Genomic DNA, 27334 nt, shown 5'->3' with positions numbered 1-27334 from the left:
GCAAGGCTGTTGTGCGTTGCTGTAGATTTTACAAGGTCACACCGGAGCATCAAGGTGTGATGAATGTTTTGGATGGTGGGTTTTCTTGTTAACAGTTGCACCTAGATCTCAAACTTGTTTCTTTCAAAAGCAGACTGTTTCTGAAATCAGACTGAGGATAAGAGAAAAAATAGAAAAGAATGCTGAATTGTCAGGCCCTATTTCTCTCTTTTTGGAAACTGCATCATCAATTTTCATCTTGAAGCAGTTGCATTTCTTTGCCACACATGCCCTTGGTGGCATTTCAGTTCAATCAACATTAGCTTTCGGGAAGAGGGGAGCATGGGCGTTTGTGAGAGAGAACATCTGAGCTTATAACAACATTGGAGTTAGCAGCAACACTGGTCTGAAGATGGCTCTCCGGCAAGGACAAACATTTGTTGGCTCCCACCTCAGCTCCTCTTGCAGCGAAGGCACAGCTGAGGAGCTCTGGTGGATGAACTCCAGCAAACCCCACTGCGCTGGTGTGAGACGCTGCTCTCGCTGCCTTTCCGCCCTGCGTCCTGCATTGCTATGTCCTCCTCGCATTGGTTTTGGCAGCCGCCTGGCCACCTGATGAGCTCCTCAGCTCACTGAGGCTGGAGCAAGCTCACTCGCTAAAGAAAAGTGAGTCAATTTAGTGAGCTGAACTGGTGTGGGGGGGACCAAGGGAATCATACCCGCTGTTGTAAAGAAGGGTGAGGTGGCACCATCCCTGTAAAAGGAGGAGGAGGAGAAGAGCCACCTTTTCTGGGTAGATCAGCTCAGCTGCCTTTTGATATCTCTCCCTAAGACTGAGTTTTATGCCTTTTTGGCTGAAGGGCAGGCACGTGTCTGTCCTGCCGTCTCAGCTGCAGGGTGATCACTGACAGAGGCAAATGAAGCATCTTTCATATGGCTTTGGGAATATCTGCACATTGTTATTCACCATGTGCCTGAGTCTCTGGAGAGCCTGAGAACATTATATTTGTACAGGTCCAGACGCCCTGTGAGCCCGTGCTTCTGGAAACAGTTGATTTATATCCATGTTACCCATCTCTCAAGTCTAAAATCTCCCAGCCCAGCAGTATCTAGACAAAATAATAGGGGAAATAATTTATAATGGGGTGGTGATTATTTCCTCCCTCTCAGTACTTAATTTATTACAGCTGAATCTTCTGAAATTACTTACTTCATGTGACTCCCTTGCATAGCAATCTGCAGTTGTTCCATGTGTCAAACAGCATTTCACGGCTAATTCGGAAGGGTAGGTGCCAGCAAAAATACTAGCCCATGTAGTTATGCTCTTAACAGGTTCACCTCTGTGTAGAAGTCCATTCAATTGCTTTTAATTTAAACTATCTAATGCAAAGGCGTTTGGATGCATTTCACAAAAGCTGGACTAACACAGGCATCTTGCTTATTAAATGAGCGTAACAGCAACTGAGCACTTGCTGTCTTTTTACATAGCACCTCCACATTTTCAGCAGCTGAGTGGCAGAATATTCATTTTTGTGAGCTGAGTAATGAATCCTCCTTTGTGCTTTCTGACAGTTTACATTGAATCAGCAGAGGTACAGATGACTTGGTTACATCTGTTTTAATTTTTGAGTCTCATGAATTGATTTGTAAGAAGCAGAAGCTCTTTCAATATTACTTGCCAAGGTTTTGCAGCTGTGAGTATTGGAACTTGAACAATACATAGCCCCTGCAGTCAGAGTCCCATGCCCTTCACGCATCACAGCTAGAAATCTCAGTGCTGAGCGAAAGATAAGTGGGGTAGCAGTGGTGATCTGGTGCTTGCCAATTTATGTAGTGTGGATGCTTAATGACTTGCAGCATAAATGTAGTGCAACCACTAGCTGTGGAGCTGTTTGGCTGGAACATTGAGTGAAGAAAGGAACTGGGCAGGCAAGCAGGAAAGGACGCTGCTCAAGTATTTCCTTGCAATGCAAGGCATCTTCAGGACATGCTTATGTCTGTACTGTGCAACCTAATAAGTGATAGCTTCATCTGAGCTTGAAGTTCCAAATAAGTCACTTTGGGTAAAAAAGCAGCAGTACAAATGTTGCTACCCCAGTGATCTCTGCAGGCTAATCTACCCAGTGACACTGGGACACGAGGAGCTCTGCATTCACATGACTACAGCTTCTAGATGGTAGAGTTTCTGTACTCTCTTGTTCAGTGTAGGTACTTTGCGACTGATAGAGTTTTACTGTAACTTGGTGTAGTTTCACTGATGCCAAAAAAACTCTCATGGTAGAAGTTGGTACTAACTGGAACAGGGGTATTGAAGTTAGACCTTTGTTCATTAGTGCTGCTTCTTTCCTTGCAAGTTTTGGCACACTGGTTTTCTTAGACTGTTATACAATGAGGCCATCTGATACCTGGACTAAAGAAAAGGACTGGAACCCAGGAGACATCCCTAGGTCTGTTACTGGGTCTTGGTGGAATAGTTGTCCTAATTTCTCTGAGTTTCTGTGGATGGCATGGAGGAGTAAGGTCCCATTAACTGTGTAGCCTGAGACTGCACAAGTTTGGGCTAATTACCCAATGCTTACTTTGGGCTACTTACCCCAAACTTACTTAGCAGTAAAATCAAAGGGGAAGGCACAGTAGAGGGAGAGGTGTAAGCGGTGCATAAGTCCATGCTCCCCTGTTAGGATAAGTGGCCAAGGTGGCAGGTTGCATGCAGAGAGGGATTCAGGAGCTCTCACACCTGCAGTCACCTTTATGTTTCCTTACTTCCCTCTGGCAAATCACAGGCAAGAAGATGAGCTCAGTTCCAGTATGAGAAACCATGCATCTGCAGTATTTGGGACGGTACATCCCTCCACATGCTCAGGAGTTATGCTCTCCAGGCTTTGGGACATCCAGTAGCTTGACTGGATGTCCAGAAGTCCTGGACAAATAGCCAGTTATTTTTCTTGTTGGCCTAACAGTTCAAGTCAGTAAAATAAAATGTTTCTATGAAAACCTGGATGTATCTTAACTCGAAGTGACTCGGTATGGTCTCAGCTCTGCTCCTGCAGCTATGTTTTACCCCTCAGACAGGGCAGCCTGGGAGGTTGAAGACAGCCTTGAGAGAATTGACTATAGTTGCCTTGGAAGCCCAAGTTTTTATTTATTTCAAGCCTTGAGTTAACCTCCTTGGCAAGCTGAAGTGGTCATTACCTTGGTGAGTGATTCACATGCACGTTAAGGCCCTTTTACAGTGCCAGAACAGTCTTAAGGGAGCCTTAGACTAAGTGAAAATCTGATCAGTAAACCTCAGTTTTATCTTTCCTTAAGAACAGAGGAGAGATGATTTCCCTGCATTGCAGGGTGCAGTGGTTCAAAGTGTGTTGAAATCCTCAGATGGACAGAACTCCTGCGTGCATAAAGTATTAGTCGTGTTGCACATGACTCGTATTTCTCCGTAAGTGTCAAAATAATCTTGTTTTCTTCTCACTTGCACGTTGTGCTTTTGTTCAGCAATGGAAACCCCTGTTTTATGTACTTGAGTGTCTTCTCCCTTCTTAGTCCATCTCCCAGGAGGTCATGAGAGCAAGTGCCCAGGGTTCAGTGTAAAATCCTGCTCTGAAGTGACACAACATCTGGTTTTGTAGAGATACGCTTGTTACTGCAGTGCCAATTAGGCAGCCAAAGTGTGGGTTTAAGAACTGTAGTAATCTGTTTCAACATTTCAAATAGCCTTCAGATTTTAGGATAATTGCTTCAACATTTATTCAGAGGCCTGCATCCTGATACATTCTTCCGTAAAATATTTTTCAAAACAATTTTAATTACTTCAGAACTTGGACTTTGTACCTCTTACAGCTGACCTAGAAATATATTTTTTCAGCTGTTCTGCTGTGTGCTTTGTTTTGTGGTGTTTTGTGGTTTAACACACTGCCTGGGATTTGGGTTACTAGCAAACTTTATTCTCAAACCATGACAAAGAATACTGGGGAGTAAATAAGGGAGATCATGCCATTTTGGCACTTCAAGGAAAACCTGATTGTTTGCCTCAGAAAGAACTTTTTATTGAAAAATTTATTTTTGTGGGAGGAAGGAGAGGAGAGGCAGCAGGAGAATTTTTCCTGGCAGGAAATTTTAATAAATGAGTGTTATTTTGATTTCACTGCTCTTATCATCTCAGTTTATAGTTTTCTCCCCTCCTTCCTCCTTGGCCTTGTTCTTCTTACCCGTCAATCACCTCTCTTCTCCTTTGTCTCTTCATCTTAACAAAATCCTGGGCAAGGAGCTAACAACCAACATCAACCCAGTAACTCCAGAAACCTTCCAATTCCTCTCATCTTCCGAAACTGTAACTAGCACCATGTCTGTGGGTCATCCGTGGTTTCCTCTGCTTGCATATCATAACCTTTTCTTTGCAAGATGCCTGTTATACCTACTTGAAGAGTGAGCTCTCCAAGACTCAGATGTTCTTCTTCTCTCATGTGCTCAGTCCTTAGCTGACCCCTGCAAGTTACCAGCATATTGCTGTGAATCTTTGTCCTGAGCAAACAGGAGAAAAGCTTCTTGCTATTCACCATCCTAAAATCCAAATACTAAATCATTTGTTAATTACAAACAGCAATCTCATCTCTCCCTGTTTTGCGGAAAATACTTAAATCTTTGTGTAGCTTCCTTTTGTGTGTTTTGAACCTTGTTGATTGTATTTCCTTGTTGGTATCCTTTGAAAATTGGTCTGTGTTTTGAGTTTCTAAAACGGGTGCCATGTTTTTTAGCTGTTGTCCAAACTTGTATACCTTTTCCTTTTTGCAGTTGCTCACTAATGTTTTATTCACCCAATATTCCCACATTTTTTGCACAATATGAAGTGTTTCTCCCTGTTTCGCACCACAGCTTGAAAGGACAACTCTAGTTACTTCCTATGTGGAATGTTTGGCTTTTGATTTGCTTGATTTGCTGTTTTCAGACTTCGACATCCATAATTTTTTTCCCTCTCCTCTATGTGTAGATTTTGCAGCCTTTATTCAGACAGTGTTCCTCTTGGTTTCACTGGGAATTCAAGTATAGTGAACGTGTAATAGCTGCAATATTGATCTAGAGTGTGGATGGATTTTCTGCCACTAGATTTATCTGATTTAAATACGTTTGGGGTTGTAGGGAGAGGGACAGCACAGAAAACACAGATGTCCCATACAGCATTAAAGAAGAACCTAAAGGATGACACATACAATCTGTGTTTTCAGCTTCTTGGGAAGATCCTGTATCTCGAAGCACCCAGGCTCTGAACCACCCTGAAACTCAAGACTAAGTGACAAGCCTGGTCTCCAAAATCTGCTGTTGTAAATGATACACAAGAAGAGGAGTGGTATTGGCTATTCATACAGTAGTGACTGAAAAGTGATATTTGCAGTTTTCAGGAATTTAATCGGTGATGTAGGGTGTTGTTAGATTTTCTACCAGGGTTTAGTGGTATCTCTATAGGAATGCAGGTAAGTCTTATTAGAGGTAAAGTGGCCTTCCTGATCCCAGTGGTATAAACATGCTATGAACAGTGCTATTTCGGGAGACAGAAAAGAGGTTTCATTGACATTCAAAGAGTGCTTTTCTATTATGCCACGCTCAGGCTCTGCCAACCTATTATTGAACCAGAAATATTTCTTTGTTCATAATAATCCTTCTTTCAAATACCAACATGAAATGTTTGCTGTCACATGTAGCTTCTTACTGCCTAACAGGTTTCTTGAGCACAGAAACAGGGGGTATGTGGGTTGCTTGAAGAAGCAGCTTCAGCTGTTCAGTTGCTAATGAGTTTTTTTCTTCCACAGGGAGAAAGAGGCTTGCCTGGACTACAGGGTGTGATTGGGTTTCCTGGAATGCAAGGACCTGAAGGTCCTCCTGGGCCACCAGGGCTTAAGGTAAGAACTTAAGCTTTAATATTTAAAGCACTCAGATTTCCTGAAATTGTTGTCCCTAGGAAAGACAAAGCTATCTCTTTTCCATTGCAGGGTGATACTGGAGAACCAGGACTGCCAGGAACAAAGGGAACAAGAGTGAGTTCTAACTTACTTTTTTGCAATTCTGATGTCTGTGGGTTTATATGTCCTTAACTCTCCATGTCTGCCTTCAAGCGCAAGACACGGTTAGTCTCTTCTTTGAGTTAATCAATGGCATCCTCTTGTGCTGCACAATAATTTCAGAATTCTTGCTTTTGCCTTTGAAGTTCCTTCTGCATTGGGCAGTCAGTGCCTTTGTCCATTTGCATTGTCACCTGGTACTTACCACTGCACTGGTTTTAATATGCCTTTGATATCTTTCTGACATACCAAGAGGCTTTTTTCCAGCTTGAATATGAACCAACTTTATTACCTCATGCAAAATTCTCCTTTATGTTTGCCATCTAACCTCCTTGAAGCACTCCAGCAGAGAAGCTGACACACCCATTAGCACATACATGTTAAAAATGTGCACAGGGTGCAGAGCTGAATTAAAGCCAGGGACAAAGATCTCTTGACTTTGCTAGAGGAGGCTCTGAATATGCCTGTAACCTTCCTGTTGTCATTTCTGTTTAATGTGGCACTTATGTAAGACTTATTTTAGCACTTTATATTAGCCAGGGCCATGTCTTTTGAGGTTTTATGAGGTGCCAAGCTCATTCTGAGCATTTTCATGTTTCGTAATGTGATGATGAAAGGGGATTCAAATGACTTGACCAGCAATGATGCATGCATTTTCAGCTGTACCCTCTTGTCCACAGATTTTCAAAATGCCATCTCGGTTTTGTTCTCCATTTGCCTGCAGTTGCTGCAGCACACAGAATTTACTGAATCATCTGCAGTTTCTGAGCTATTACAGAGGGGGTATTCTGCTAGATCAAGAAATCCTTACTTCAGTCTATAATGTTCATGATACCCTGGGGTATCCTGAGTGTTAATGTGAACTGGCATCTCCTGGAAAATGTGTTCGTGTGTTACAGTGCAAGTAGACTGTATTTTAGCAATTATAAAGCTTTGGAAGATGCAAATATGCTGTCTGGGCACAGGATTCCCATACATATTTTCTGCTTTACAACGCGTGTATTAGGAAATACTGTATGAATAAATAAGCTGGTAGGATGAAAATGATGTGCCAAGTCAAACTCCTGATTCATTACACTGGAAGGCTGTTCAAGGAGAAAGAGTTATCTCAACCCAGTAGGTTTTTTGATAATAAGGATGAATTGATACACTGATGTGGAGTATGAAAAATAGAGAAACATCTTTACCGTGTGTTAACATCTTCTTCTGCTATGAAGAGGTGCCTACAGTAAATTTCATTTTGGGAATGATGGTTGTGAGAAGACAGCACCTCTGCATTCCTTGTTTCTTCTGCATAAGGCTCTGGTCCAGTTCCTGTTGAAGGAAATCCATATTGCTGCTTAAAAAGTTAAAGAAATATAAAAAGTTGCTTGTAGTTATTGATTACTAAAATGTCACGTTTGAGAGGTTTTGAAGATGAGAGCTATTTTGTCAAGGAAGTTTAAAAGAAGCTGTTACTTGTTTTTTGACTGTCACCACTGGACATGTGACTGGGGCTGCAGCTTGTCCTTGCTGTTTTGTGGGTTTGTCATTTCAGTTTATGTTTTTGTCAATTGCAGGGCCCCCCAGGAGCATCAGGCTTTCCAGGAAACCCAGGCCTTCCTGTATGTATGCCACATATGTATTTCTACAAAGAGCATCAAAGTTTTAATCGCGATATCTGACCTGGATTATTGCTAATATTGCTAATTTCTTTACTTTCTTTTCATGTAGGGCATTCCTGGACAAGATGGCCCTCCTGGTCCACCTGGCATTCCAGGATGTAATGGCACAAAGGTGACATTTACATATGTTTATAACAGCATCTCTGTGTTGAAATAAAAACATCCTTCAAGCATACGTTCTCTAAACAAAACCAATTTCTTTGTTCCCCTCAGGGTGAAAGAGGTCCAGTAGGTCCCCCAGGTTTACCAGGACTGACTGGGAGCATAGTAAGTAGATTCTTTCATGCTTAATTCACTTGTTTCAGCCCTGATTCTTGAAATGCAAATATAACTATGTGAAATTTTATGGAGTATAAGATGTAAAATATACAATACTGAGGAAAAGTAACACCAAATATGTCTTTTTCCACAGGGACCCCCAGGACCTCCTGGAATGAAGGTACATTTTACTCTAAGTGTGTTCATATCCTGCTTCTAACAATAAGAATTAGCGTTAACTCTATGCCCTCTAAGACTAGCACTCCTTCCTTAAGGACTGAAAAATTGTACTGGCATGTTTCACTTTGTATTCTGTTCTGCAGTCCTGCTAAATAAGAGCAGTGGGGTGACCTCCAGTTAATAACAATTGATCGTATGTGTTGTTCCATGCAGGTCTTAAAAGTGTAAGTATTACATGGATTACAACAGAAAAAAAGTACATATCATTAATTATGTATAAGTAGTATGGTGGCCATCCAGTTGTGCATAAAGATTTAGACAAGATTTTATGGTTCAGACATTTGTTTTAATATTGACATTTCATTTATCTAGTTTCAAATAGATAATGTTTGTGGGAGAAGGTCATATAGCCCACAATATGAGAAGCATCCAACATATACTAAACAGGTTTCATAAAGAAAAAAGTTTAACTAACTAACTAACTAGGTATCTGAGTGCATTTTGTGAGCTGGAGAATGAAATCACAGAATCATAGAATCATAGAATCGTTAAGGTTGGAAAAGACCCTTAAGATCATCGAGTCCAGCCATTAACCTGTCACTGCCAAGTCCACCACTAGACCATGTCCTCAAGCACCACAGCTACCCATCTTTTAAATACCTCCAGGGGTGGAGACTCAACCACTTCCCTGGGCAGCCTGTTCCAGTGCCTGACCTTCCTTTCGGTGATGAAGTTTTTCCTAAGATCCAACCTAAACTTCCCCTGGTGCAGCTTGAGGCTGTTTCCTCTCATCCTATCACTTGTTACTAGGGAGAAGAGACTGACCCCCGCCTCGCTACAACCTCCTTTCAGGTAGTTGTAGAGAGCAATGAGGTCTCCCCTCAGCCTCCTTTTCTCCAGGCTAAACAACCCCAGTTCCCTCAGCCGCTCCTTGTAAGACTTGTGGTCTAGACCCTTCACCAACTTCGTTGCCCTCCTCTGGACACGCTCCAGCACCTCGATGGCCTTCTTGTAGTGAGGGGCCCAAAACTGAACACCGTACTTGAGGTGCGGCCTCACCAGTGCCGACTACAGGGGCACGATCACCTCCCTGGTCCTGCTGGCCACACTATTCCTGATACAAGCCAGGATGCTGTTGGCCCTCTTGGCCACCTGAGCACACTGCTGGCTCATATTCAGCCAGCTGTCAACCAGCACCCCCAGGTCCTTTTCCACCAGGCAGCTCTCCAGCCACTCCTCCCCCAGCCTGTAGCGTTGCATGGGGTTGTTGTGACCCAGGTGCAGGACCCAGCACTTGGCCTTGTTGAACCTCATACAGTTGGCCCCGGCCCATCGATCCAGCCTGTCCAGGTCCCTCTGTAGGGCCTTCCTACCCTCCAGCAGATCGACACTCCCACCCAACTTGGTGTCATCTGCAAACTTACTGAGGGTGCACTCAATCCCCTCATCCAGATCATCAGTGAAGATATCGAACAGGACCGGCCCCAACACTGAGCCCTGGGGAACTCCACTCATGACCGGCCACCAACTGGATTTGACTCCATTCACCACCACTCTCTGGGCTCGGCCGTCCAGCCAGTTTTTAACCCAGTGCAGAGTGCACTTATCCAAGCCGTGAGCAGCCAGCTTCTCCAGGAGAATGCTGTGGGAGACAGTGTCAAAGGCCTTACTAAAGTCCAAGTAGACAACATCCACAGCCTTCCTCTCCATCCACTAAGCGGGTCACCTTGTCATAGAAGGAGTCCAGGTTAGTGAAGCAGGACCTCCCTTTCATAAACCCATGCTGGCTGAGCCTGATCCCTGGGTTGTCCCGCACGTGCCGCGTAATGGCACTCAAGATGATGTGCTCCATGACCTTCCCCGGCACCGAGGTCAGGCTGACAGGCCTGTAGTTCCCCGGATCCTCCTTCTGACCCTTCTTGTAGAGGGACATCACATTTGCTAGCTTCCAGTCATCTGGGACCTCCCCGGTTGACCAGGACTGCTGATAAATGATGGAAAGTGGCTTGGCAAGCTCCTCTGCCAGCTCCCTCGGTATCCTTGGGTGGATCCCATCTGGCCCCATGGACTTGTAGGCATCCAGGTGGAGGAGCAGGTCAGTGACTGCCACCTCTTCGACAACTGGGGCTTCATTCTGCATCCTATCTCCATCTCCCAGCTCAGGGACCTGAAAACCCCGAGGATGACCGGTCTGACTATTAAAGACTGAGGCAAAGAAGGCATTGAGTACCTCAGCCTTCTCCTCATCCTTTGTGGCAATGTTTCCCTTTGCATCCAACAAAGGAGGGAGGTTCTCCTTGGCCCTCCTTTTGTCGCTAATATATTTGTAAAAACATTTTTTGTTATCTTTAACGGCAGTGGCCACTTTAAGTTCTAGCTGGGCCTTCGCCTTTCTAATCTTCTCCCTGCATATCCTCACAACATCCTTGTAGTCCTCCTGAGTCACCTGCCCCTTGTTCCAAAGGTGGTAAGCTCTCCTTTTTTTCCTGAGTTCCAGCCAAAGATCTCTGTAAATATTGAATGTCAACAGAGAGCTTTTGCTCTTTAAAATGAACAGATATAATTTGGAACTGTAGGGTAAGTATGTCTAAATGTAATCTCAGGTTTGTAATGACATGACTACCTGAAGTTGTAAAATGCCCTTTTCTCTTTCTCTCACATGGGAAGAACTGACTTAGTCTATAAACACTGAAGTACTGGAATGTTTCTTTCCTAGGCATATATGCATAAGTACACAACTCCTGAAATAAAATCACTTACAATATTGTAACTTTGTACAAAAACACAGGAAAAATGGGATCTTTTGTCATCAAAAAAAAGGGACATAAAGAAGTGGATAATGATCAGAATAGTTTTCTAAAGGAATACAAAGTGGATTCCTTTTTTGAAGAAAAAGTATGCCATAAATGGCTTTTATGTCAACATTAGGTATAAGACTGAAGATCTCAGCCTGGAAAAGAGATTGTGAGGTTACCACTTCTCTCAGCAGCCAAGTCAGATGCTCCAGTTGTGTGGTGACACTGTAGTAGTGATAGATTTGGTTGGAAAATCTTTCTGATTACCCATTACAGTATAGGAAATTAGGATATGAAGGAAGATTTGGTACTGGAATCTCTTCAGGTGGCTTTAAAGGACATTTGGCAATTAACGTCTTAACTTTTAATATCTCTTGCTATGTTTCAGCTGAACTAAAAGAAGTAAGGTGACTTTTTTAAAATCAGCTTTCCAGATGATTCCGAACTTTGCATAGCTCCAACTTTCCTCTCATCTCAATATTAGTATTTTTGAATGTATTTGAATGGATGTTCAAGTATTATTCTTTTTCTTTTCTTATTATAGGGAGACCCAGGTGAAGTGGTGGGTCTTTTACCTTCTAGGGTGCTAAAAGGTGATAAAGGCTTTCCTGGCCAACCTGGACTACCTGTAAGTCTAAATGCTGTTTGAATAGCAGTGAGCATCAATTGAAATTATATCAGTATCATGAAACTACCAAATAAAAATCACTTTGTAATTATGCCATTTTAATTTTTCACAGGGTCCCCCCGGAACTCCAGGGTTTCAGGGACCAGTGGGGCCACAAGGGCCTCCAGGGGATCCAGTAAGTTTCCTCTCATGGTGATTTGCACTTTACATGTAGAGCTTTATTATAGGAAAGTTCTGCAAGGTTTGTATAGCCAGTATTTGCTGGGATTCGGGAAAGATAGCCTGTGGTTCCAGGCATCATGTTTAGCCTCCTGGACTCTACCATGGTGTGAATGACTAGGTAACGTCGGTTTTCAATAGCAGCTGCTCCTACAGTCATCTTCTTTTCTGGCAGGCTTGGAGGGTATTTTTGTGTGGGAGGAGTTGTAATAGTTATTCCTCCTTTCCCCTCTTCCCCCCACTTAATTTATACACAATAAACCACAAACCTAGTAGCCAGATCTAAATCAAAATGTTTGCTGAGTTTGTTCTTATGGGCAGCCATAGTAAGTAGTACTGTGGAAAGCAGGATATCAACTATCTTTTATTATGGTAATTGCCAAATGCTGAAGACATTTCATCTCTTTGACATTTTGACAGGTCTAACAGATACCTAATATCTTCTTGTCCTGTACTGGATGCAGGTGACACTAGCAGGGATTCAGTTATTTCCATCTGATAAAAGTCCACCCAGTGTTTCTGGCTATTAAAGTGAGCTGTGTGAGATTTCTTACCCTTCTGAAGAAAACTGAAAGTGATGTAAAGGGAAATAGTAGTACAGTTTAGTTAGCATTTGCATTTGCTGACGTGAAAAAGAACAATTTTATTGAAAGGAAAGTGAGGACTAATATTTAGCATGCAAAGCTGGGGAAAAAAAAAAGTCAGCAATAAAGTTATTTTACATTGCAGTACCATAGCCTTTTTTTTTTATTGTCTCTTGTCTAGATGCTGGTTATGTCCAACACTCTTAACTGCAAAACAATGTCTGATGAGATATCTTGGACAGATTCTGTTTGGTTTTATTACTTATTCTAAGTTGTGAGTTATGCACAGTAGCAGAAAAAGACTTTATATCTTGGTTTAATGGAAAGATTTGCATTTTTGCTATCTTTATACAGTAAGGCATTATTCCACCTAGTGTACTATATACCTATATATGCTAAAATGTGCTGTCTTGTAGGGTCCCCCAGGGCCACCAGGACTCCCAGGCGAGAAGGTAAGATGGTTTTTATTATAAAGATTAATTCTATTTGTTTATTTATTTGGCACACCAGATCCCCAAAAATCTGGAAACTAATGGTCCTAAAGGAGTGGGTTTTTTACACTTTGGGATCTATTTTTATGTCTTAATAGGCATCATAAAGAGAGATTTTTAACACATTTTTTAGTTTTTTTCCAAATTTGTTTTGATCTGTTATCTCACTTGATCAAATCATTACAACAATTACTTGATCAAATCAAGTAATTACAACAATCTGTGATTATTTGAACTCCTCTGAAGATGTCCAGATTTTCACTAAAATGTTGAAAAAAAGAGCATACTGACAATAAAATTATCTGATAAATTTCATTCTATCTTTTTTTCATTAATTGCTGTGATGCAGGACTTAAAAAAACAGCAGGAGGGTTAGGACATTATTTATTTGTTTCACACATGCATTTAAAAGATTCTGTCTTTTATATCCTCTTTTAACTTTTGCCATGGACAAAATACCTTCGTGTGTGTATGTATGCATATATACACTGCTGATAAAAATTGACTAAGTATGTGTAATTTGTGTTTTCAGGGCTACATGGGCTTAGGCTTTCAGGGTCCCAAAGGTGAAAAGGTAAGTCTATTGAAAACTTCTAGGGAACAACTGTCTTGAGATATTCTTGATATTTTGTTTTAAATAAATAAACTGTTGGAATAAGTAATGGAGAAAATCAGCATTGTAGTTTTTGGAAGACTTGGGTAAATCTGTGACTTACACCTAAATGAGCAAACATCATGAACGGTTACAGACTTTGTTCATGATGACGTTATACCTGACATTAATATAGGTCATTATCCTGTTTTCCAGCTGTGACTAGCACCAACTCCTTTAGTTTGCAGTAGGCAGATCTGGAAACATTGAGTCTGTATATTAGGACTCATCATGAGGTTTATTTGAAATCGGTTTAGTTCTGAGGGATGAGATTTAATGTGCTATCCAGAATTATCAGAATTAATTGTGGTAGGACTGTTGAGGGCCTGTCTGCCTTAGTTTGGCTTGATAGTGTATATGTCTGAAGCAGATCTTTCAGTTGTCCCCTTTTAGTGTGTTTTGACTCAACCAGGAGCAGTTTTCAGAGCACACAGACTGATTTACTTTTGAATGAAACTAAGCCAAAAGATGTGCTCCAGGATCCCATTTATTCTCTTAACCAGCATCAAATGGGAGGTAAAACATGTTAGGTTTAATCTGTTACCTCTCCCACTGAGAGGTCTAGGTTAAAGTGCCTTATGTTGCATTTTCAGGAGCCAAGAAATGCATGCAGTCATGGGTTATTTGGTAAATTGATAGTGTGTCTGAGCCCTTCTCCGGAAGCTTCTCATGAGTGTTATTGACAGAAGCCTTTTGGAGTATAAGTAAATTATGTTACTTAGGTGGGCTTTTTTTATCCACCACCTTGTTTATGGATTTTGAGCCACGCTATTTTTGCGACGTGACGTGTTGTTGAAATTAACTTGTTATCATAAAATTTCTTGAAAAATGTTGGTCATAGAAATATGTGGAGATTTCCTGGACTCCTCAGGTTTGTCTTTAGCAGAAAATGAATGGTATTGCTATGCATTACTGCTTGACAGAAACATATCAAGCCTTTTTGGAGGTGTTTTACTGTAAAAGATAGTGCTTTTGCATTATGTAGGGAGATGAGGTTCTGACCCTGCTATGGACAGATACGTACTAAAAAAGTATGATCCACAGTTATCATCTTGAAGTTGGCCTTTGCGGACAGTTGTCAAGCTGATGTATAAGCTTTGATTAACATCTTCCTTTAGGCATCGACTTTCTGCACCTGACCTCTTTCCTCCTAATCTCCTTCCTCCTAAAGGAGGCACTAAAAAACTTTTGTACTATTACAATAATTAATTATGTTCCTGATATTCGGTATTAATCAATCTTCAGCCTAACAGGAGATTCAGAGATCTTTCTTCAGGGCAGTCTGTCACCGATTATACAGTTGTGTCTCCTATAACTGTGTATGTAACCCTTTCTCTGACTGATTTTGCTGAAATAAGAAATTAAAAAAAACATTTAGCTATATTTTTAAAAGTGAGTGGTAGTTCTCTTTGATGTTATTGGTCTCAGTAATGTTTGTTCTCAGTGTCAGTACTGTTTTTAATGGACTATCCTGGATTTGGTGTTGACAGGGAGAACAAGGGGTAAGGGGCCCCCCAGGCCCACCAGGACCATCACCACATATGAAAGAAAATGGGAGTGAAGTCATAAAGGGAGAAAAGGTGAGACCTTAAATGATTAATCTTCTTGTACTCTTCATTAAAATATGATCAATGGGAATTAGCAAACAAAAGTAAAACAGGAAAAAGAAAATATTAAGTCACCTACAGCCAATTTTTCAAAAATTTCTCCCTGTTTTACTTCATGAATGAATTTTGATTGTCATTCTAGAAGTTTCTCTGAAAAATATATGCATTCTCTGAAAAAAATATGCAAAAAATATGCCTAAAGAATTGCATAAATAAGTAACGCATACAGCAGAGGACTTTCTGAGGAAGGAGGATTGATAAGCATAGCCCTGTAAACACCAAATATTCTAAAAATTTGAATTAAGTCGCTTATACTGGACTTTTCATATACAGAATCACATTCATGGAATCTGAGTGCTAATGAATTTTTCAATTATTGAATTAGGCAGTCTAAGCAATATATACTAGTATAATAAACTAGCTTAATAGTTTCACATTTTGTGTTTGTCTAACTTGTTATTGCACATCATACTATTAGGCATAGTTCTTGAAGTGGAGAACAGGGTTAAGTGTGCTTTTGCTGACATGAAGGATTAAATGATTTACAACATTAATGAATAATAGTTAAGATTTTGCTTATTAATCTACATTTTTTTTATAATTTCATTAGGGTGATCCAGGTGAAAAGGGTGAACAGGGAGCCCCAGTGAGTATTTTTTTTATTACTGTAAAAATTGTGAAGAATCTGGTAATGGCCCTGAATATCTTTATAGCTATTTGATAAAAGCAATTTTACTTTAGAATTTGGCAGTATTTTTAACCTGCTGTGTATTTACTTTCCAGGGATTTCCAGGTTCAGGTTTCAAAGGAGAAAAAGGTGAACCTGGGAAGCCTGGTCCACGTGTAAGTATGCTCAACTTTATCAGTACCATAATTACAGTTGTTGTATTGTTTCCACAAGCTAGTTAAACTTAGTAACCATTAGTGAAACAGCAAATTTGGTATATTTCAAACAAGCAAGTTTTGCTGTAGGGCAGGTGTACAAGTCAAGGTGGTAATAACATACAGTAATATTAGTATGTAACATGCTTTCAGATAGCTGAAGACACCTAACAATAGCTTGCAATGCTGAAGGCAAAGGCAAGACTGCCATTGATCCCAGCTGAAGCCAGATCAAGTCATTCCAGAACAGAAGGAAAAGCAACGCAAAAGAAATCACTTTGTAGGAATGACTTTAGCTAAATGGAATGTGTTGAATTTATTTCAAGTACTCTTACGTGCAATCTACAAAATAAGCCAGCTTAGCCTAAAGGTACTGGTTCTTAAAAAGAAGATGAATGGAGTAAAAAATTTAGATGACTGAGATACGTTTGCTTGCTGGTTTCTAGCCTGACTGTAGATGCTTGAGGCCATAAGGTCTGTTACATTTGCCTAGTCTGACCTATATCATACACTCACATATACAACTTCTGCACGCGTCGTGCTATATCTTTCACAGCTGAGCTGGTAGCAAAACCGTACGTTTTCTACATGCAAATGTATCTCAAGTATTGTTTCCCAAATTGTGGATCTTCATAAACTGTTAGAAAAAGACCCAGCTCATCTATAGGCATTGAATTGTACTTCAATCTGAAAAAGAGAAAATCTCCCTCTCTACTATACTTCAAGGTCAAATGTTCTGTCATCCTTTCAGTAAAGATATGTGATGGGATTATCTTTGCTATCATGTATGTGTTTTTACTCTTAGAGTAAATGAGGGCTTGAAAGCTGGAAGAATGGAGAAATGTTGGCTTAGAACTTGTTCAGGAAATCAGAGCATCTTTGAATTGTTCAAAAATATAGCTTCCAGTTTCTGCAGAGTTCCCTGAACAATGTTTCTAGGATATTTTATAGATAATTGTGGCTGTTCAAGGAAATCATAGCTACTTCTGAAATTAAGATAAGGCTTGAAAGATGAACAGATGTTAAGATCTGATATTCTAGTTTTGTGGAATGAAACCATTTGATTAATTCCAATCACAGTGTACATTTGAAGACTCTCCTGTCTTTACAGATCACATTTTTAATTAATCATTAAAAATTGCTTGTAACCCTTCTTTATAAAATACCATAGCTGCACACTTCGGTGGTGGTGGCCTGTTCACATTTGTTGTATCATTTTTATCCTTCAGTTGCATTGTTTTAGATGGAATTTTTTGACCTAAAGTGATGGGATTATATTTTAGACTGAATTGCATGCGCTATTACTTTGTGTATTAAGTATATACGTTTTCTTGGTTTTATGGGACATATTCATATTGCTTATGATACACATACAGCCTCAGCACTGTGACACCAACTAAAAGTGGTGAATTAGGCTACAAGCCTAGGTGCCAGTCCCATCTTAGTCCATAGGAAGAGGAAGGGAATGCTGAAAAGTAGCTTAGTCCATCTGGGTCATTTATCACGTACCTGGTGATTACCTCAAGGGAATCTAATCCCCTCTGTAGGCTAACACAGCAGTCCAATAGTGAATCATTTTGCTCTGGAGGAGGGAGTCTTGGATTCTAGGTTATATCCACTTTCTGATATGAAATTATAGCTTTCAATTTAGAGGAAGTGTTTTTTACCACTAGATTATCACGCGATCTGATACGGGGCCACTCTCCAAGCCTTTTGCTGAAACTGAGCCGCCGAATGTCTATGAATAAAGGTTTTGTGAGGCTGGAGAGTATGTATATAGAAAGGGATTGCTATGAAGGGAGAAGTTTCTGGGTCTGATTCCAGTTTCCTGTGCTGTGGATATATTTTGTCTTGATGCCTCCTTGACTGGGAAATCCTTATGTTATTCCTGGATCTGGGAACAGATTTGCAGGATTTTGTTTAATTCTGCAGCTTGTAGGTTGTTGAGTAACATAAGCAGTAGGCAGCCACAATTTGCCTGCTTTGTACCCTCTGTGCTGTTAGCTGTGTTAGCACACTTAGGTTGATGCATTACAATAGTGATTGTTTTGTTCTAGTGTTTCACCCACCGTATTTAGAAATTGCATGTATGTGGCCGTCTGTTTAAGCAGAGTGCAACTTGGTGTTTTACAGGGAAAGCCTGGAAAAGATGGTGAACCAGGACCAAAAGGAGAACCTGTATGTATTTTACTGAATTTCCAGTAGGGTTTATTACATTCAAAACAAAGAACTGTCTGTGTATTGTAAACGGTTGAAATTTTTCAGCCTTCTGAATTTTTTACTTAAAGTTGTTGCTTTCAGTGAATTAGTGACTAGTTTGAAATTTAAAACTTTGATGCTGCCAGAGCTAAGATGCAACTATATTTGTCTTTTTTGTTTTTGCTGTCTCCTACACACAGGGTTTGCCTGGTGGGTTTGGGATTCCAGGACGACCTGGGGAGCCTGGTACGAAGGTGTGTAGTAGTGGCCTTTGCTTCCCAATCACACAGAATGAGGAGTTAAGAGCTTGTATGGCATGTTCATAGATATTCATTAAAACATAAATGTACATAAAGCAATATTAAATGAATGTTACTAAGTTGTAAAGTCGTCACTCAGAAACTAGGGAAAGTCAAAATTAAGGTAGCTTAGGTATCCCTGGTTTAGATCTCTTACATGAATTGATTAATGCAGGCTTTATTTTCACAAGTTCTTTGCCCAGCCAACATATGCACAAATGTACTTTCCTAAAAATCCCAGTTTCTCTTTACGTAGTGTAAAGCACTACAGGCCCACAAACTAACTACTTACTGCTTATTATAATGGTCCAAGTACTTATCATTTGGAAGTTGTATGAATCTGTATCAGAGTGTTCATTTGCTAAGGAAATCCTGTTTTGTGGGGAAGAAAACCTGAGCTGGATTTAAAATGTAAATTGTATTTTGATTTAGGGTGACAAAGGTGAACGAGGTTTTCCAGGACCTCCAGGAAGAGTAAGTAAAATAAATTCTTGTTTTATTTTAAACATAAATGACAATATAAATTTTGTGAAAGTAAAAGTGCTCAAACACTGAGGGAAAAAAGAGAGACTATGCATGTTCTGATCTCATTCTGATCAGTCATGTCCTCATTTTTTCTTAATGGAAACAAAAGCTGGATACGATTCTTTTAAGTATGTTTGAAATTTGGGAAAGGAGCTCTCAAAGAATATGAATTTCAAATGTTTTGGACTATGAAAATTATAGGCATTGTTAATCAAAGTATCCAAAAGAGAGTTCAAAAGAGTAAGTCTGTCAGCTTTGCAGTCTGTAATTTTTTTAACACTTCCGATAAAAAATGGGATTAGTCAGCAACATACAGATCATTGATGGTGCTGCTTCCCCAACATTGGGGAAAATTCCCAACATCTGCTAATTTGATTTGAAAAAGGGTGCGTACTTCCTGAATATTTTATTGCAAATGTATCCTATATGTCAAGCTCAGATTAATGTTAGCAGAAATTGCCAAAACAGAATATTTTAAAACTAAAGGCAATACAAACTTAATGGGTCAGTGCTTAGACCACGCTGAGTTTTTTTGGCGTCATTCTTGTTCAGAAAGGTGCTATAGAGCTCTCTGCTTATTCCTGCTACTGATGTGAAGGAATTTTGGTAGAATAGGAAATATTTATTTTCTCTGGTAATTCCTCAGCAGCTACAACCCTCTCACAGCAGTTGTTAAGTATCTCTGAAATTGCAAGTATAACCAAAATGCTCAAAATTGTTTTCACAAAACAAAACAGCTTCTGTATCCTCAGGTCAAGATGGGGAAGATATAAACAAGGGCAGAGTTGTATGTCTCTAGTGTCCTAGTCTTTGTCCTATGATTCAGGTTATAGATCCTGGACCAGTAGATACCTTTGGTGAAAAAGGAGAGCCTGGAGCTTCAGGTTTGCCTGGACCAAAAGGTCAAAAAGGTGAAAAAGGTATGTATTTTGTCTTGTCTTTTTGATTGAGTTATCTTTTAGTTTTCTTACTAAAGGAAATTAAAATTGCGCTATCTGTGAGCTCAGAAGCTCTATATGACAGTGAAATGTTCCAGTTATTTATTTAATTGCTTTCAGGTTATTACATTTTGTTGTATTTTGTAGGATGCTTCTTCTCATCATAAATAAGACTGCCTTTCAGTTATAGATTGGAAAAGGATAAACTGGGATCTGTTTTTATGGCAGTTAAATAGTCCAGTGAGATTATTTAAGAAAGATGGAAATCAGCACAAGCATAAAGAGGATAATAATGCAGAGAATCTTGAGACTCCTTTAAAAAAGACAGCAGCTAAATTTTAATCTTAAAATTGGTTTGCGTAATTTACAAAATTCTTCTGTAAACAGGGAAAATGAAGCATTCCCTTTCCCATTTTCCCCATTACAGACCTTACCCTATTGAAGAAAGATCAGTGGAGAAGATGGCACACGGCAGGGCCTTTTCTGTAACTGTAGTGTTTGCAGATATCTGTAGATTATTTAACTTAACCTTTGATTCAGGGCATACTAGCTTGTAATGTGTACTTAAATAATATGTGCTAAAAGTTCACTGACGGTGGCATTGCTGACTTCATTGCCTAATTGAAAACTTCTCTTTCTAAAGGTTTCCCTGGCATACAAGGAAGCCGAGGACCTCCAGGTATGAATTTATGGCCACTGATTTTGTTCACATTGTTCCTGTGTTCTTGGGTGAAAAGTCCTGAGAGATGTTCTCCTTAGCTGCTGCCAGTGACTGCCTGACTTAAGAACACCCAGGCAGTGGCCTCCCCGGGGGTCTGATCATCTCCCTAGACCCTTCCTGTAGATTGCTTTTCTTGTGTCTGTGATGTGATCCAGCCTTGCTCTTTGTGTAGGGCCCTGATAACTTTCTGCTTAGAATGAAGTAGTGTGCACAGGTCGTCAGAGATAGCCCAGAGAGTATAGCTCCATTGGGCAAGAAGAGTTGTAAAATCCGGATATGTGTGTGGATACGTGCATATGTACCTACGTATGTATACAATTTGTTTTGCTCTCACTTCAGCTCTATGTGTGTTTCCATAAATATAATAAAACAAGGTTTGTAGGGAGAAATAGTAACATTTATTAGATCAAAGTCATTCCTGAAGGCTTCCTGCTTTTTTTTGACTATGTCACTTGATCTAATAAAAGTTATTTCTTTTGCCTGCAGATGTTGCCTTTTTCATAGTCTTAACATCTTTACATTCATGACAACACTGCTATTATGTATATATGTACATGTACATGAGTTTGAACTAAACCACGATATTTGCTTTTAAAAAATTAAGCAAGTCATCTGTGAAAACCTGACTCTAGCACATCCTGCAGTGATGTTACTATTACCTCCTTTGCTCGTATTTTCTATCTTGACAGTGAGCTAAATATGAAGTTGATGTGAGTCAGAGTCAGATAGTTTCCAGGAAATTTTTCACAGTTTAGGGAGGAGACACTATATACCGCAGGCTGTAATAGTCCCTAAAGAATTCTGTGTGACAAGACAAGAAAAATAGTAGCTCTTAGTCTGTCATTACCCTACAGAAACTGAGATTTGTGTGACTTTCATATCTTCCTGCAATGTTGCAGAAGGCTCAAAATGGTTTAGTGATCAAGTCTAGTGATTAGTTGTGAACTGAAATAACTCATTAAAGTACGAAGACCTGTGTGATACAAATAGCTAAAAGGAGATCTGAAGTAGTTTTTTTCTAGCTGTTTAACTGCTTCTCTTTATTGGCTGTTGTTTGCTTATTATTCCTGCAGTTTTGGTTTTAGCATTCCTGAAATCTGCTAGCTTTGTTCAGTACTTATTTACTGAAGTTCTTAGAGATGCTGTCCCTTTCTAGGTGTGTTTAAGATTTAGTTTATTATGAGATGAGAAAGAGTGTAGTGGTTTCTAAGTGTAATAGCTAAATTAACTCCTGTGTTGTCACTTTTTCCTACCCAGCAAAAGTTGATTAAACTAAGTCTCAGAAAGGCAGTTAGTACAGAATAAGAGTGTTTGTAGGGACCTAACCAAGGTGAGTTATTCGGAGCTGTAGTGTGTACATAACCTCAGTTTTGTATAAATCACCAATAGTAAAAATACAGTCCCTTTTTACTTTACAATAACCTTTTTCTGTTTCTCTCTGGAACCTCATGGAAGCTAATGTGTTGATAATGTTACTGTCTTTCTGCTTGTAACTTTTTTTCATGTATTTTTCACTCTGTCCAAAGGTCAACCGATTCCAGGCAAGGTAGGATCACCTGGTCCCACTGGAGAGAGAGGTGAAAAAGGTGAAAAGGGTTCTCCGGGATTCTCTTTACCCGGACCCCCTGGAAGAGATGGTTTCCCAGGTCCCCCGGGGTTGCCTGGCCCACCAGGTCCTCCAGGCAAAACAGGTAGGTAAAGCACTTGGCTGCTTTTCACAATGAAGACTCAATAATGCACATTGCATGCACATAAAAAAGGATAAGGAGACAAGATTATAAAAGCTATAGTCAGAACGCATCTACGTGGTAGAAGAAACGTATGTGAGTTCTTAATGGACCAAGTACAAGCTGTTCCATGATGCAGTGAGCCACTTGTTTCCTTAGGATTTCCAAGGATTCTTTGCTAAATGTTTTTAAAATTTCTTCCTAAGTACATTGTGGACTGTTACAATATAACCAGATAATTGACTGTCGTGGTTTAACCCCAGCCAGCAACTAAGCACCACGCAGCCGCTCGCTCACTCCCCACGGTGGGATAGGGGAGAGAATCAGAAGGGTAAAAGGGAGAAAACTCCTGGGTTGAGATAAGAACAGTTTAATAATTGAAGTAAAATAAATTAGAACAGTTAAATAGGCAAAGCAAAAACCGTGCACGCAAGCAAAGCAAAACAAGGAATTCATTCACTACTTCCCATCGGCAGGCAGGTGTTCAGCCATCCCCAGGAAAGCAGGGCTCCATCACGCGTAACGGTTACTCAGGAAGACAAACGCCATCACTCTGAACGTCCCCCCCTTCCTCCTCCTTCTTCCCCCAGCTTATATACTGAGCATGACGTCATATGGTATGGAATAGCCCTTGGGCCAGTCTGGGCCAGCCCTCCCCCTGGCTGTGCCCCCTCCCAGCTGCTTGTGCCCCCGGCAGAGCAGGGGAAGCTGAAAAGTCCTTGACCAGTGTGAGCGCCACTTAGCATCTATTTAGCAACTGCTTAGCGCTACTTAGCAAGAACCAAAGCATCAGTGTATCATCGACATTGTTCTCATCCTAAACCCAAAACACAGCCCCATACCGACTACCAAGATGAAAATTAACTCTATCCCAGCTGAAACCAGGACATTGACCTTAAGACATATTGGTTTCCTCTGTGTCCTAATGTGCCAATTTAGAGGTATTTATAAATTTTCAGTTAAAAAAATAACAGGTATTAATATTGTTGGCATAAAAGATAGCTGTTCAGTATCACAATTTACAAGTCTGCAGTACCAATCTATGTAACAGGTGTAAGAACTGCTGACCGAGATACCAGTCTGCTAGAAGTTTTTGTTGTAAAATGAAATTATCTTACAGGAGAATGGGGTCAACACTTGCTTTACAGAGATAAATGAAAAGCTAGTAATTAGGTGGCAAATACATAGTAACATTAGTAGTAATGAGAACAAAATTATACAGCTATGTATAATTAGATTCTGATAAAGCATTTTTAAAGAGGAAAATATTTTGGTTTTGCTCTGCAATGAAGCAATGAAAAAGGTACATATGAAAGTGGTCCATGCTTAATAGCTCCTTACAACTGATGTTTTAACTCTTTTATTTAAGGAAAACTTTTGCTATAGGTGATACTGATATTGTGAGTTAAATTGTCATTTCAACATAAAGAATGATATCCCTATTACAATAGTTTAGGTAGTCTAAAACTATTGAACGGAACATTATTCTCTATTGAATTCCTAAACCAAAATGCTTGGTTCAAAAACAACTGAAGATGCCTAGCTGTTGCTGTGTTTGCCAATGAAGCAGTACAAAATCCAGCACCTAGAATATGGAATTAAATAGCTAAATCTTACCTTGCCCTGAAAGTAAGAGCAATTCCTGGTTTTCATGTAACATGTTTCTGTCACTGCTTAATTCTGCTCCTTCTCCAGACATTTCTTTAGCTTTCTTCAAGTGCGTAATAGGAAACAATTTGTTTTCATTTAACTGTTGTTTGCTAAACTTGACATTAACATTTTGACTACTGGCTTTGGCCAAAATGATGTCTTATTGTATTGGGTCAGAACATGTGCCATATCATCAAACAGAACAAGCACAATTTGTATTCTCATATCAGGCCTGCTAAATATTCTCATTTGTTACCTATTTCAGTTCCCAACGTGAAGTTTCTTGTTTTCAGGAAGTTTGATCAGCGTGAAGAAGTTAAATAGATGTTAACAAGCTGTTCTTGACCTAGAAAGTTTCCTAAAACACTGAAAACAAAAGTCAGGGTACAAAAACCTCTACTTAATGAATTTCTTCAGAACATCAATATTCTCCATTCTCTTCAGGGTCAAACCAGCAATTTTTTCACCCATAGCACTTTTCTTAGCCAAAACTTACAATAAATACAGATTTTATGTGAAAGTTGTTTGTAACCTTACTATGGCAGAGCCTGTCTTTTCTCTCTTATTCTTGGGGTTTCTTGAGCAGTATATATGGAATCAGAATAGAGAATCCCAGTTAAGTTTTTCCAAGTAAAATAAATAGAAAAATAAAATGCTGTCCTGACTTATCACTGTTCATAGATACATTCAGCTGGGACATTCATAAATGCAGCCCTGTAATGGAAACTTGCATTTGTCAAACAATATTCTTTATTGCACTTCCATTGCAGATGGAATTGATCAATGCCAGCAGGGAGAACCTGGTGCACCAGGTAGTCCTGGACCTCCAGGACGAGATGGATTTCCAGGAGAGATGGGAGAGAAAGGTAATATTATTTAAAGTGATTGCTTTCTAATGCTCTGTACCCTGGAACTTGGGTATGTAAAGAGGCTGGGCAAGTTAGGCTGGATCCAGAGAAAGTGTACTTCAAGTTAGTTAAACAAGTAGGTCGTGGTCATGGAAGATGTTTCTGGAGTCTCTGGTGAGTAAAAGAAGGATATTGTGTATTAAGTTGTGTGACACAAACTTCATTTACATTTCACTTAGCCTACACGTTGCTGGAAAGTGATAAAGGATGGTGCAGGGCTGAAAGAGGAGCTGGGAAGAAAGAAAGGGTTGAGCATAGTCCCATTAAGTGTAAATTGAACTGTTCATGGCAATTTAAGATGTGAGTTCTGAGATGAAGAATTAGAGAGGGGCAGATGAGTTAGGAATGGAAATGGTTTATGAATCATTGCCATGAGTATAATTGAAGCTAAAATTGTAACACCTATAAATAGGACTGTCAACCATGTGTTTTAGCAGCATTGACTAAATGGACATATAAAAAAATGAGCTGTGCTCATTTACACGATGGTTGATCCTTCCTAATCTCATTCTGCTCACTGCTTTTCTAAAACTGCAAAATTGCAGTGACTATAGAGGTTCTCCTTTTTCTGCTTTAATCTTCTTATTTCTTCTATACCCAGTGTATAGAAGTGTATTTCTTCTTTTTGATCCTCTTCAGCTTGGTCCCTTTTAACTGATCTATTAAATATTGTCCCTAGGATAAGACTTAAGTTGATTTTCATGCCATTCCTTTAAAAATTTTAAAGAATTTGGAATATCAGCTTGCTGATAAATTCTCTTTGAAGCATGTAATTAGAAGTAGCACATTTATTTTTATTCTTTCAACATGAAGTGTATTAAATTGACATTTGTCCCTGAATCCACCTGCTTGCAGTTGTCTTAAATCTTTTCATTGTTATTCATTGGTTTTGTTTTGGTTTTGTTTTTTTTTTTTCAGGTGACAAAGGTGAATCCTGTGCCTTATGTGATAAAGTAGGACCTCCTGGACTTCCAGGACCACAAGGGCCACCAGGTCCAGCAGGTAAAAACTCATTAACTACCTGAGAATTCACTACGTAGGCTAAAATCTAAAAATGCAGCATATATGATAAAGTTAATTACTTCTTGTCCCACTAATCAAATTGTTTGTACAGCTAATGAAAGGAGGATGGAATATTCCTATTTTTGGCCTGATTCCAAACTTCCGATGCAATCAACAAGAATTACCAAGGAAGCAGAAATTGGCCACAGTGGAGGGTCTTTGCAAACTGTGGCCCAAATATTTTAACAGAAGATTGTGAAAGTGAAAAATAATGTGGAAAACATTTGCCCTATGTGCCCGGGCTTGGCAGTGGCCCATACATACGTTCCCAATCCTAGCATTAAATTCTGTGGCCAAAAAAAATAATTATTTTTCTGCTACCATATGAGAGAAGTGCCACATGCAAACAGTGTTGTTATACCTAATGTTTGTTCTAGTGGCTGTTAAGAAAAATGAACACGGTTTAGGTAGTTTTAAGACCGCACTGGTTACATGATAGGTCTAAATAGTAAGGTGAATTCATTTCTAACTTAAGTGAATCATCAACTTCTGAGTTTGTGAATGCAGACACATATAGCACATGAGCACATGAATCCAGACAACTTCACTGGCTTTAGCAGCATTATGTTGATATAACGGGATGGAATGAGACACTCTGAGAAGGGTCACAAAGAATTCACACACAATGAGCTATTTGTAAAAGCATGTAATAAATAGAATTGTATTTTGTCTCTCTGATAAGGTTTTCCAGGACAATCAGGTTTCAAGGGTGACAGAGGCTTACCTGGACTTGATGGCCTTCCCGGGGTACCTGTAAGTAATGCCTTGCCAAATGCGATGTGTCCTGTGAGGCACGTGATGAAAAAACATGTGATCATCAGTGTGGTTGTGTAATAGTTCAGTTTAAAAACAGACCAGCACAGTGATATGATAAAATTAAGGAACTATGCCTAGCAAAATAAACTAGGAAGCAGCGGGGTTGAGCTATGAGAGGAAAAAAGAGCTGTCAGAAACAGGTTATATTGCTGTGTTTGCCCCTCTCATGAGCTCAGCAGGACACATGACCTTCTGGCTGAGCAAGCTAAGCAGTGGAGTTGGGTAAAAAGTAGGATTTCGCAGGAAACAGATGCAGGTCTGCACTGACCTTCATGTGAATCGTTCCAATAACTCATTGCTGTTGTGTACACATATACTGAGAGAGAGACAGTGCCATCTAGTGTAGTGTAAGCAATCTAATATTAGCATGCAATATACTTTGGCAGTTTGTCTGAATTTTCGGAAATGTGTGCAGTATATTCCATAAAACATAATTGCTTATCAGGAAAGCTAAGTAGTTTTGAAGAAATAAAGGGCGGCTGTGAAAGTGAATAGCACCC

The 27334-nt window shown here is 39.8% G+C and overlaps 1 protein-coding gene across 2 annotated transcripts in view; it reads left to right on the top strand.

Annotated features, from left to right (window-relative positions):
• COL4A1 (collagen type IV alpha 1 chain) overlaps window positions 1-27334 on the top strand; it is a 132716-nt gene that overhangs the window by 68132 nt on the left and 37250 nt on the right. For both annotated transcript variants that reach the window (XM_082305079.1, XM_082305078.1), the window contains exons 3-24: window positions 5781-5870; window positions 5961-6005; window positions 7589-7633; window positions 7743-7805; window positions 7907-7960; window positions 8106-8132; window positions 11471-11554; window positions 11667-11729; window positions 12774-12809; window positions 13381-13422; window positions 14991-15080; window positions 15718-15753; window positions 15891-15950; window positions 18123-18167; window positions 18389-18442; window positions 18920-18961; window positions 19839-19932; window positions 20594-20629; window positions 22198-22362; window positions 24819-24914; window positions 25875-25958; window positions 26701-26771. In XM_082305079.1, coding sequence (XP_082161205.1) covers window positions 5781-5870; window positions 5961-6005; window positions 7589-7633; window positions 7743-7805; window positions 7907-7960; window positions 8106-8132; window positions 11471-11554; window positions 11667-11729; window positions 12774-12809; window positions 13381-13422; window positions 14991-15080; window positions 15718-15753; window positions 15891-15950; window positions 18123-18167; window positions 18389-18442; window positions 18920-18961; window positions 19839-19932; window positions 20594-20629; window positions 22198-22362; window positions 24819-24914; window positions 25875-25958; window positions 26701-26771 — 1422 coding nt within the window. The remainder of the gene's footprint in view (window positions 1-5780; window positions 5871-5960; window positions 6006-7588; window positions 7634-7742; window positions 7806-7906; window positions 7961-8105; window positions 8133-11470; window positions 11555-11666; window positions 11730-12773; window positions 12810-13380; window positions 13423-14990; window positions 15081-15717; window positions 15754-15890; window positions 15951-18122; window positions 18168-18388; window positions 18443-18919; window positions 18962-19838; window positions 19933-20593; window positions 20630-22197; window positions 22363-24818; window positions 24915-25874; window positions 25959-26700; window positions 26772-27334) is intronic.

Source organism: Platalea leucorodia (genome assembly GCF_965183815.1).
Source record: "Platalea leucorodia genome assembly, chromosome: 2".
In the NCBI taxonomy this organism is placed as follows: Eukaryota; Metazoa; Chordata; class Aves; order Pelecaniformes; family Threskiornithidae; genus Platalea; species Platalea leucorodia.
This window is presented reverse-complemented; position numbering and strand designations above follow the sequence as displayed.